This window comes from Lathamus discolor, chromosome 23 (assembly GCF_037157495.1).
Source record: "Lathamus discolor isolate bLatDis1 chromosome 23, bLatDis1.hap1, whole genome shotgun sequence".
Lineage (NCBI taxonomy): Eukaryota > Metazoa > Chordata > Aves > Psittaciformes > Psittacidae > Lathamus > Lathamus discolor.
In genome coordinates, this window is record NC_088906.1 from 1,699,383 (window position 1) to 1,711,529 (window position 12,147).

General features: G+C 50.6%; 2 protein-coding genes across 2 annotated transcripts; both read left to right on the forward strand.

Annotated features, from left to right (window-relative positions):
• The first annotated feature begins 380 nt into the window (after positions 1-380).
• On the forward strand, positions 381-4,765 carry TMT1A (thiol methyltransferase 1A). Its single transcript, XM_065659658.1, has 2 exons — positions 381-1,085; positions 4,363-4,765. The coding sequence occupies exons 1-2, from the start codon at positions 474-476 to the stop codon at positions 4,597-4,599; spliced, it is 849 nt and encodes a 282-aa protein (XP_065515730.1). The 5' UTR covers positions 381-473; the 3' UTR covers positions 4,600-4,765.
• A 353-nt stretch (positions 4,766-5,118) lies between these two features.
• Positions 5,119-11,603, forward strand: TMPRSS12 (transmembrane serine protease 12). Its single transcript, XM_065659455.1, has 5 exons — positions 5,119-5,305; positions 6,525-6,744; positions 9,149-9,420; positions 10,647-10,789; positions 11,358-11,603. The coding sequence occupies exons 1-5, from the start codon at positions 5,119-5,121 to the stop codon at positions 11,601-11,603; spliced, it is 1,068 nt and encodes a 355-aa protein (XP_065515527.1).
• The last annotated feature ends 544 nt before the right edge of the window (positions 11,604-12,147 follow it).

Sequence of the window (12,147 nt, forward strand, 5' to 3'; positions counted from 1 at the left end):
TCCATGACGCCCATCGAGGGTCTGGGAGAGAACTGAGGGAAGCGACTTCCTGCCCCGCAAAGGAGCCCATAGGAAAGCGAGGCTGAAAACTGCCTTTGGGAGAGCAAGGAGCTCACGGGGCCCACGCGGCTGCTTGCAAGGGGGCCGTAAATTCACTCTCCCCCCCCGTTTAAGAGATTGAACCATTTAAAGGGCTCAGTCACCCGCAGCGGGACACGCAAAGGCGCAGGTTTCCGCTCCCCCTGCACCTCCTGCAGCAAACCCGGTTTCCATGCGGTTGCTTTAAGAGCGAGGACTTGAAACCTGAAACAGCTCCGCACCCAGCCGGGGCTCCTGAACCCGGTCCGGCCCCGGCTGTGGGCAAACATCCCCGGCCTTGCGCAAGAGCCTGGCCGCTCCTCCTCCGGCCGTGGGCTCGGGACGCAATCCCTGCCTTTCCCTTCCGCCCGGGCCTTCAGACCGGCAGCGCATGGATGCACGGAGCTGAAGGCGCCCCGAGAGGAGCCCATCGGGTGCAGGAGCGCGGCTTTGGTGGTTCTAAACCCCGCAAGAGTGAGGGTTGCTCCGTGCGGATGCTGGTGATGAGGAAGGCCTCCATCCTCTTCCTCCGCGCCTGCCTCTCGCTGCTGGTCTTGCCCATCCACATCCTGGCCTTGGTGGGCCTATGGCAGCCGTTCTGCAGGGGGGTTTTCTTCCCCTTCTTCTTCACCAGGTTCAGCGCAACGTACGAGAGGAAGGCAAAGGGGCAGAAGCAGGAGCTGTTCCGCAGCCTCCCCGACTTCAGGAGCCCCTCCGGAGACCTGAGGCTGCTGGAGCTCGGCACCGGCCCCGGCGTCAACTTCCAGTTCTATCCCCCGGGATGCAAGGTCACCTGCAGCGATGCCAGCCCCAGCTTCCAGCAGAGCCTCCGGAGGAGCATGGGCAGGAACCAGCACGTCTGCTTCGAGCGCTTCCTCGTGGCTGCCGGGGAGGACCTGCGCCAGGTACCCAGCGGCTCCCTGGACGCCGTCGTCTGCACCCTGGTCCTGTGCTCCGTGCGCGATGAGAGCCGCATCCTGAAGGAAGCGCTGCGGGTGCTGCGGCCGGTGCGTAGCTGCGTGCGGAGCGGGGCTGTTGCCTTCAGCATCCACCTCGCAGAGGCACCGAGCTGGGAAACGGGGGAATCGGGGGGAAAAAGGGGGGAAATCAGGGGGAAAAGGGGGGGAATGAGGGGAAAAGGGGGGAAATCAGGGGGAAAAGGGGGGGGAATCAGGGGAAAAGGGGGGAAATCGGGGGGAAAAGGGGGGGAATGAGGGGAAAAGGGGGGAAATCAGGGGGAAAAGGGGGGGAATCAGGGGAAAAGGGGGGAAATCAGGGGGAAAAGGGGGGAATCAGGGGAAAAAAATGGGGGAAATCAGGGGGAAAAGGGGGGAAATCAGGGGAAAAAAGGGGGGAAATCAGGGGAAAAAAAGGGGAAATCAGGGGGAAAAGGTGGAAAATCAGGGAAAAGGTGGAAAATCAGGGAAAAGGGGGAAAATCAGGAGAAAAGGGGGAAAATTAGGGAAGAAGGGGGAAAAGCAGGGAAAAAGGCTGGAAATCAGGGGAAAAGGGGGAAATCAGCGAAAATCAGGGAGAAAGGGGGAAAATCAGGGGAAAAGGGGGAAAATCAGGGAAGAAGGGAGAAAATCAAGGAAGAAGGGAGAAAATCAGGGAAAAGGGGGGAAAATCAGGGAAAAAGGGGGGAAATGAAGGAAAAAGGGGGAAAATCAGGGAAAAAAGGGGGGAAATGAAGGGAAAAGGTGTGAAATCAGGGAAAAAGGGGGAAAATCAGGGAAAAAGGGAAATCAGGGAAAGGGGGAAAATCAGGGAAAATGGTGGAAAATCAGGGAAAAGGGGAAAATCAGGGAAAGGGGGAAAATCAGGGGGAAAAGGGGGAAAATTAGGGAAGAAGGGGAAAATCAGGGAAAAAAGGGGGGGAATCAAGGAAAAAAGGGGGGAAATCAGGGAAAAGGAGGGAAAATCAGGGGAAAAATGGGGGAAATCAGGGAAAAAAGGGGGGAAATCAGGGAAAAAGGGGGGAATTCAGGGAAAAAGGTGGAAAATCAGGGAAAAGGGGGGAAAATCAGGGAAAATGGTGGAAAATCAGGGAAAAGGGGGAAAATCAGGGGAAAAGGGGGAAAATTAGGGAAGAAGGGGTTAAAGCAGGGAAAAAGGGGGGAATCAGGGAAAAAGGGGGAAAATCAGCAAAAATCAGGGAAAAAGGGGGAAAATCAGGCGAAAAGGGGGAAAAACAGGGAAAAAGGTGGAAAATCCAGGAAAAAAATGAGGGTTTGAGGTGGTCGGCCTGTGCTTGGAAATAGAACCCGGAAAAGCATGGGGCAGCGCAGAGAACCGCTGCCGGTTTTGCCCAGCATGACCGCGGTTGCAAGCAGAACCGGTCCCTGCGGTGCGCCCCATCCACACCACGTATGGGGTCGGGAAGCTCCCGAGCAGGACCGAGGCCTGCGTTGCGAATAAGCTGCTTCAGCCAGTGTGGAGCAGTACTTAGGGTGGGATGGTTCAGTGTGAGGTGTCCCTGCCCATGGCAGGGGTTGGAACTGGATGAGCTTCAGGTCCTTTCCAACCCGAACTGTTCTATGGCTCGATGAATAAGTGCAGTATTTATTTAGTGTATTATTCACTTATTTAGTTTATTTTATTTATTTCATTTTGTATTTATTTCATGTATTATTTCTTTATTATTCATTTATTTAGTGAATACGTGCGCTACCTGGTGAATACGTGTGCTATTTGGTGAATAAATGTGCTATTTGGTGAATAAGTGTGCTATTTGGTGAATAAATGTGCTATTTGGTGAATACGTGTGCTATTTGGTGAATACGTGTGCTATTTGGTGAATACGTGTGCTATTTGGTGAATACGTGTGCTATTTGGTGAATAAATGTGCTATTTGGTGAATATGTGTGCTATTTGGTGAATATGTGTGCTATTTGGTGAATATGTGTGCTATTTGGTGAATAAATGTGCTATTTAGTGAATACGTGTGCTATTTGGTGAATAAATGTGCTATTTGGTGAATATGTGTGCTATTTGGTGAATAAATGTGCTATTTGGTGAATACATGTGCTATTTGGTGAATAAATGTGCTATTTGGTGAATATGTGTGCTATTTGGTGAATATGTGTGCTATTTGGTGAATAAATGTGCTATTTGGTGAATATGTGTGCTATTTGGTGAATATGTGTGCTATTTGGTGAAAAAATGTGCTATTTAGTGAATACGTGTGCTATTTGGTGAATAAATGTGCTATTTGGTGAATATGTGTGCTATTTGGTGAATAAATGTGCTATTTGGTGAATATGTGTGCTATTTGGTGAATAAATGTGCTATTTGGTGAATATGTGTGCTATTTGGTGAATAAATGTGCTATTTGGTGAATATGTGTGCTATTTGGTGAATATGTGTGCTATTTGGTGAATACGTGTGCTATTTGGTGAATACGTGTGCTATTTGGTGAATAAGTGTGCTATTTGGTGAATACGTGTGCTATTTGGTGAATACGTGTGCTATTTGGTGAATATGTGTGCTATTTGGTGAATATGTGTGCTATTTGGTGAATATGTGTGCTATTTGGTGAATACGTGTGCTATTTGGTGAATACGTGTGCTATTCGGTGAATAAATGTGCTATTTGGTGAACAAGTGTGCTATTTGGTGAATAAGTGTGCTATTTGCTGAATACGTGTGCTATTTGCTGAATACGTGTGCTACCTGGTGAATAAGTGTGCTATTTGGTAAATAAATGTGCTATTTGGTGAATATGTGTGCTATTTGGTGAATACGTGTGCTATTTGGTGAATACGTGTGCTATTTGGTAAATAAATGTGCTATTTGGTGAATAAGTGTGCTATTTGGTGAATGAATGTGCTATTTGGTGAATACATGTGCTATTTGCTGAATCAGCTGCTTTAGAAGTGGGCTGAGCCACCCGCCCGTCCCCTGAACCACCTTTGTTCCCCCGCAGCATAACCCAGGTGAAGCCCCTGAACACGCTGGGGTTTGGGGTTCAGCCTTTAAAGGGGCGTTTTCAAGGCAATCTTTGCGTTATCAAACCCTGGATCTCTGAGCGGGATCCCCGCGCTTCCCGTTGGGTTTCCCTGTGAAAAGCAGACGTCCCCTCCGCCGGGACTGGAGCAGAGGGACCAGAAACCCCCGCGATGGCAGGGATCGAACGGGCGCGTTTTGAACCCCCGCGGGGTTCCTGCTTACACGAACCCCAGCGAACACGGCGCAGGCACAAAGTGGCAGGGAAGGGGTGGGAGAAGAGGGGATGCGGTGCGGAGGAGGTGACCCTTTCCTCTTAAGGTGACTTCGTTTTCCCTAGGGAGGTGCTTTCTACTTCCTGGAGCACGTGGCCGCCGACCCTTCCAGCTGGAAGCACTTCTGGCAGCAGGTCTGGTACCCCACTTGGAAACTCCTCTTCGATGGATGCTGCCTAACGAAGGAGACATGGAAGGCTCTGGAAGAGGCCAACTTCTCGGAGCTGCACCTCCAGCACACCACCATCGCGCTGCCCTGGACTCCCACTCAGCCTCACATCATCGGCTACGCGGTGAAGTAGCTCGGCGCCCTGCCAGGCCTCCTCTGCATCCCCATAATCAACACAGCACCGGCTAACGCCAGCATCCCACGTAGGTAACGCAGTGAAAGCCCTGCTTTCGATAACTGAGGAGCTCGTCAGGTTTAAAGCTTTATTCCAATAAAGGGAGATCCTCACCGTGTTCAGAGCTCGTGCTTTGCCTCGAGTATCCACCTATTTTATACTTTCCCCTTCCCAAATCCCTCCTCCTTCCTCCTTTGGCTCGGATACCCCGAGGATCCCAGCAGCAGCATAAACCGGTGTTAACTGCACGCCAGGGCTGCCCAGCTCCGGGTAACTGATTCCTTCCGTTGGGAAGCATCCAAGCACCACCGGGATCAGCCGCTTCCCGTCTCCCCCTGCTCCCAATCCAGACCCAAGCACTGGCTGAGGCGCTGGGAGGGGATGCGAGCCGCGGCAGCGCCCGCTGCCAGCCCAAGGTACCGGCACCGTTTGGGTGCGCGCCCCGGGACCGGCTGCCAGCATCAAACGCGCTCCGTGATGCGCGTTTGGATTGAGCGGCACCGTCGCCATAGCGACCGTTGTTGGTACCCGCGCCTCCAGGGGTGCACCCCCGGGGAGAGGATGCGGTGGGAGCTCCGTGCGGCCGCGCTTGTCCTGGTGCTGGTGCCGCCGGTGATGGTCGGTGCCGTGCCCGTCGTGATGGCGCCTGGGGATGCACCGGATGGTACCGTGGAACAGCGGGTGCAGGGAGCGGCATGGCAGGGGCTGAGGAGGTGGGGAGAGGGAGGGGGTGTGGTGGCTCCCTATGGACACACCGGGAAAACCTCGTTTGTGCCTAAATAGGTGAATCCATGGAGCAGCGGCGGCTGGAAGCTGCTCACCCTCAGTGCGCACAATGCGTGCACACACAGGAAATCGCAGTCATAGGAGGGGCTGGGTGGGAAGGGACCTTCAGAGCTCATCCAGTTCCAACCCCCTGCAATGGGCAGGGACATCTTCATCCAGACCAGGTTGCCATGAGCAGGGACACCTTCATCTAGACCAGGTTACCATGAGCAGGCACATCATCTGGACCAGGCTGCCATGAGCAGGCACATCTTCATCTAGACCAGGCTGCCATGAGCAGGCACATCTTCCATCTAGACCAGGTTGCCATGAGCAGGCACATCTTCATCTAGACCAGGTTACCATGAGCAGGCACATCATCTGGACCAGGCTGCCATGAGCAGGGACACCTTCATCTAGACCAGGTTGCCATGAGCAGGCGCATCATCTGGACCAGGCTGCCATGAGCAGGGACACCTTCATCTAGACCAGGTTGCCATGAGCAGGCACATCATCTAGACCAGGTTGCCATGAGCAGGGACACCTTCATCTAGACCAGGTTGCCATGAGCAGGGACACCTTCATCTAGACCAGGTTGCCATGAGCAGGGACACCTTCATCTAGACCAGGTTGCCATGAGCAGGCGCATCATCTGGACCAGGCTGCCATGAGCAGGGGCACCTTCATCTAGACCAGGCTGCCATGAGCAGGCGCATCTTCATCTAGACCAGGTTGCCATGAGCAGGCGCATCTTCATCTAGAGCAGGTTGCCATGAGCAGGGACACCTTCATCTAGACCAGGTTGCCATGAACAGGGACACCTTCATCTAGACCAGGTTGCCATGAGCAGGAGCATCTTCATCTAGGCCAGGCTGCCCGTACATGAATAACCATGGAAATACAAGCGTTAAATACAACCTAAGGAAACAGCCCCAGCATCTCCAGCAGCTGGGCTCCAGCTGCAAGCACCTGCACTCCTGCAGCAGTAACTGGAGATTAAACACCAGCCACAACCAACCACATAACCCCACAGACACCAGCCCAAAGCAGCACCGAACCCAAGCCCTGAGGACGCTGGCAGTGCGCTGAAGGCTGCTTTTCAGCCTGAACCATGTAACTGCCTCCATTCTGCTTTGCAGCGTGCGGACACCGGCCGCTCCTGGAAGGCAGCTCGGGATCCCGCATCGTAGGTGGACACGATGCTCCGGTCGGAGCGTGGCCGTGGCTCGTGAGCCTCCAGCTTTACCGCGGTGGCGGCCGATACTCGCACGTCTGTGGAGGAGTTTTAGTCAATAGGAACTCGGTGCTTACCGCCGGCCACTGCGTTACAGGGAGGAGGTAGGAGAGCCGTGGGCACCTCTTCTTAGTGACTGGGAGGAGGGCACAGTAGGAGAGCAGCAAAGCATCACCTGGACAAAAGGCAAACTGAAGGTGTTCTGAGGTCTCATAGTGCAGAGCCAATGCGAAAAGCCCAGTCTGAAGGGGGCTTATAGGGATGCTGGGGATGGACCCTTCATTGGGGACTGCAGTGACAGGACAAGGGGTAACGGGTTCAAACTGGGGAAGTTTAGACTGGATCTAAGGAGGAAATTCTTTCCTGTGAGGGTGCTGAGGCACTGGAATGGGTTGCCCAGGGAGGCTGTGAGTGCTCCATCCCTGGCAGTGTTCAAGGCCAGGATGGATGAAGCCTTGGGTGCCCTGGTTTAGTGTGAGGTGTCCCTGCCCATGGCAGGGGGGCTGGCACTGGATGAGCCTCAGGTCCTTTCCAACCCAACCCATTCCATGAGTCTATGAGTCCAAGAAGTCTCGGATACGCACCTCTGGCTGGGTCCCAGCCAACCTTTGGTGTCCCAGTGAAGGGCTCTTTGCTTTTGATGTGACGCTTTCGTTAGGCTGGGGGGTGGTTTTGTCACGGAGCTCTCATTTTTCTGCTTGGTAGATTTTGATAAACTAGCAAAACAAACAGAAAATTATTAAAGAGCCATTTAATTCCTTAATTATTTAATTAAATAGTCACTCATTTAATTAGTTAATCATTAAATTAATAGTTAAATTAGTTAATTATTTAACGAAATAGTCAATAATTAGTTATTTAATTAAATAGTTAATTATGTAATGAAATAGTCACTAATTTAATTACTATGATTAAAATGCACATGAAAACTTAGAGAAAAGGACGCAATATTTCGATTGGAAACGCCACAATTCCTTGGGTTTTGAGCTCTTTCCCCATTCCCTGCTTAACCAACAGCTTGGCACCCTCAGAACAGGCCTTTCAACTGTACCTGGAGCAGCTCTGCTGCACTTCAGCCCTCACCCCGTGGTTGCCGTAGCCCTTAACACAGTTGCACAACCCCACTCGTTCAGGCAGGTCCGTCCCGTGTTGACTTAACCATGACCTGAAGGAAGCTGAACTGCACCGGAATGCCTGAACTTTGGAAACGGCGCCATTCCTCGGGACCTGGCCGGATCGGGTCCTTGGTTCTTCTGTTAAGGCGCTTCCACAGGCATTAATCTAGAGAGGGGCTGTAACTCCATCCACTCTCTTGCACCCTGGAGCCTGCTGGAGGTGAAGCTGAGTTTCGGAGCCTGCACTGTGCTCGTCCCAGATTCAATTCCCACTTGATAGCAGTAGCTTCTTTCCAACGTACGTCAATAGGAACCGGGCGTGAATGACTCTGGCCCTGTGCCTAAGTTTAATAGTCATGTGTTCATATGAATAATATATTCATATATTGTATATTCATGTATTCATATATTTAGTATATTAATGTATTAATATATTTAATCTATATTAAAGATTCATGCGTTCATATAGATTCGTGTTATATATTTATATATTTATATATATATTACATATATATTTATATATAAAAATATATCTATTTCTGTTATATATATAACATATATAACATATATATTATATATGTGTTATATGTTTATATATATTATATATGTGTTATATGTTTATATATAACATATATAACATATATATACTATATATGTTATCTATATTTATGTTATATATTTCATATATGCGTTCATATATATGTTCATATATATTTAATACAAATATTATTTGTAACTTCTAGTGAATGTTTCATCCACTAGAATGAAACTTCATTCGATTTCTAGTCATTCACATTCTATTCATACGAATAATATATTAATATATTTAACATATGAATATATTAATCTATTTAATCTATACTATTCATATGTTCTTATATATTTATGCTTATATATATTTATGCTCCTATGTCCATATATATTTATGTTCACATATACATTTATGTTCATATAGATATATTTAATACAAATATTCAGTATTTGTAACTTCGAGTGGATGAGTTTCGCCAGTGCAGGTACGAGCAGGGTCTTTGTCAGCATCGTGGCTACAAACCTGCTCCCTTTCTGCCACGTAAAGCCCTGGTTTTACCTTTCCCAAAGGCAAATCTCAAAGGTGGCCCCTGCTGAGCGGGGGTGGGAAGCAAAATCTGAGCATCTGCTGAAACCACTGAGCTGAATCCGCATTAAGAGCCGTGACCGGCAATAGGAAAGTGAGTGCTCGAACCACATAGAAGGGTGCTCAGCCAAATTCATTCCAGGTCATCGTTACTGCAGGGTTTTCAGTGTGCGCTCCTAAAGGTGCATGAACCAACAGGAAATTAACCAGTTAAAGGACACCAAGGAACGCATTTCCTCGACCTTAACTGCCAAACCTACATTAACTCCCCATTAGGGCCCCATACACCTGGCGGGCTGCTTTGGGGGTGCACAACCTTGGGCAGCCCGGTGCCCACACCACCAGGAGACACATCAGGAGCATCGTGGTGCACCCAGGCTTCAAGAGAGACACGTTCGAGAACGACATCGCCGTGCTGGAGCTCAGCTCCGCGGCGCGCTACGGCAGCGCCGTTCAGCCCATCTGCCTGCCGCCCGCCCACCTGTACCCACTCACCCACGGCGGGACGCAGTGCTTCATCAGCGGCTGGGGACGCAAGACAGAGCAAGGTAACGACGGGCTTCGCGGGGCTGAGAGGGTTCTGAGCTCAGAGCAGAGGCTGGGCCATCGAGCGTGACCTCAGGTTTGGTCCGGTTCTGGGCTTATCGCGCATCACCAAGCGTTGGTTTCTGTTTCGGGCAGATCACATCTAGCAAAGGCACAAATTCCTTCACCTTTCTTCCAAGTGTAACAGAGACTCATGGAACGGGTTGGGTTGGAAAGGACCTCAAGATCATCCAGTTCCAACCCCCTGCCATTGGCAGGGACACCCCACACTAAACCAGGGCACCCAAGGCTCTGTCCAACCTGGCCTTGAACACTGCCAGGGATGGAGCACTCACAGCCTCCCTGGGCAACCCATTCCAGTGCCTCAGCACCCTCACAGGAAAGAATTTCCTCCTTAGATCCAATCTAAACTTCCCCTGTTTCAGTTTGAACCCGTTACCCCTTGTCCTGTCACTGCAGTCCCTGATGAAGAGTCCCTCCCCAGCATCCCTATAGCCCCCTTCAGACACTGGAAGATGCTCTGAGGTCTCCACGCAGCTTCTCTGCTCCAGGCTGAACAGCCCCAACTTCCTCAGCCTGGCTCCATACAGGAGGTGCTCCAGTCCCTGCCCATCCTCGTGGCCTCCTCTGGACTTGTTCCAACAGTTCCATGTCCTTTTTATGCTGAGGACACCAGAGCTGCACACAATGCTCCAGGTGAGGTCTCACAGGAGCAGAGCAGAGGGGCAGGATCACCTCCTTGGGCCTGCTGAAACACACCTGAACACAGGAAAGGGAACTCGCCTGACTTCAGATTCAGATCCAGATTCTCAGTGCTGTCTGCAGGAAGAGCTTTCTTATTAGAACCACAGACCCATGGAATAGTTTGGGTCAGAAAGGACCTGAAGCTCATCCAGTTCCAGCCCCCTGCCACAGGCAGGGACACCTCCCACTAAACCAAGCCACCCAAGGCTTCGCCCATGGTTTAGTGTTACTGCAAACCAGCAACCCTGAAGCCTCTGAGCAAGGCGAGGGAGCAGAGGGGTCAGCACAAACAGTGCATCACCTCTGCAGCCTGCACATCTTTAACCCACTGAAGTCTGTCTCTGTTAGAAGCAGGCACAATCTCTGTGTTGCCCGTCTAAGCACATGCAGAAATGAGCTAAAGCCTGAACGGGGCAGGGGAAGCACAGTAGGAATCGCTACAGCACGAATATTTCACCTTTTTCTATGCTGTCTTCCACTGCAGGTAAAATTTCAGCTGTGTTACAAGAAGCACAAGTGGAAATCATTCCTTCCAGTGTCTGTAACAGTTCTGATGCCTACGGAGGGCTGGTTAACGACAACATGATCTGCGCTGGCTCTCCATGGGGAGGCACCGATAGCTGTCAGGTAAGAAGGCACATTACACCCAACCTGCTACTATGGAAACCCCCAAGCCAGAGCGTCAGGGGCACGGTGATGACCAGCATTTGTAGCATGATTCCTTAAATGGCACAAATACGAGGCAGAAAACATGTCACAGTGCAAAAGAAGCATCAGGAATAAAAGTGTGAGACGGTGATTCCCAAGCTGACGCACGTCTCAGACCTACATTCAGTGATGGATAACGAAGTAAAAAGATAAAGAACACCAGCAGATTTATACAACGTGTTCAGGGAGAAAAGCCTTAGAAGGAAAAGGTGCAGCAAGAAAACCAACCTAACTTTAGTTAAGGACACTGAAACTAATGCAGGTGTGGTGTTCCGGTCACGGTGGTGTCACCCAGCGTCACCAAATCTGGTCTGCATTGTGCTGTCCATGTATTACTTCCATGTAATGTAATGTAATAACGATGTAATAACGGTGTTGTCCATCGTTATTACTCTCCAGGTAACTTGGCTGATGCATTACTGACCTTATTCTGCATCGTTTCCTGGAAGGGAGTATCTTTACTAGTGGGGTTTCCATTTATCCATAGGGAGACAGTGGAGGACCTTTGGCGTGCTATCACCCCCCTACCGACAGATACTACCTCATGGGGATCGCCAGCTTTGGAGTTGGCTGTGGCCGACCACGATTCCCTGGGATCTACGTCCGTTTGTCTCAATACAGGAGATGGATACAAGCTGAACTGGAGCTGAATAACAAGGCTGTGCGCCCCACGAGCGTTCCACTCGCCGTCCTTCTCAGCCTGACACCCGCAGTACTCGTGTGGAGTCTCTGAAGGGACAAAGCACCGGGTCAGCGCTGTAGAGGTTCGGTCTGCCTGGGAAACCCTTGGCAAGAGACCTAGCCCCTGCTTCAGAATAAACCTGAGAGCCAAGGGACATTGAGCTTTTCAAGCCATGTTGGCACTTGCAGTAGTGCTTTCCTTTCTGCTTTTGACGTCTACATTACCAGTAGAGGGATCAGTAACAGCCTTAACCCTGATAACGAAACTGAATACAGAAACGTTACCAACTCATACTTTTTGCTTACCCTTTTTCTATGCTTTTCCAGCCATCAAAACTGAAGTGTTAGTGATGACTACCACGCTTTTTGTAGATGGCAGCTGCCCCCTCTGCTGGGTGAACGCTGGCAGAGCAGAACCGTGCCTAACAGTGGCTCAGCTGAAACGCAAAGAGGGGAAAAAGAACCTGCAGGAAGAGAAAACGTTTCTCCCCTCATTATTTTTACTGATCACTACCATTTGCGCACGAGTAACTTCGTTCTCCGAGCGCCGAGTGCCGCAGCTCTGGGAGCTGGTGCTGCTTGGGCACTGCAGGACC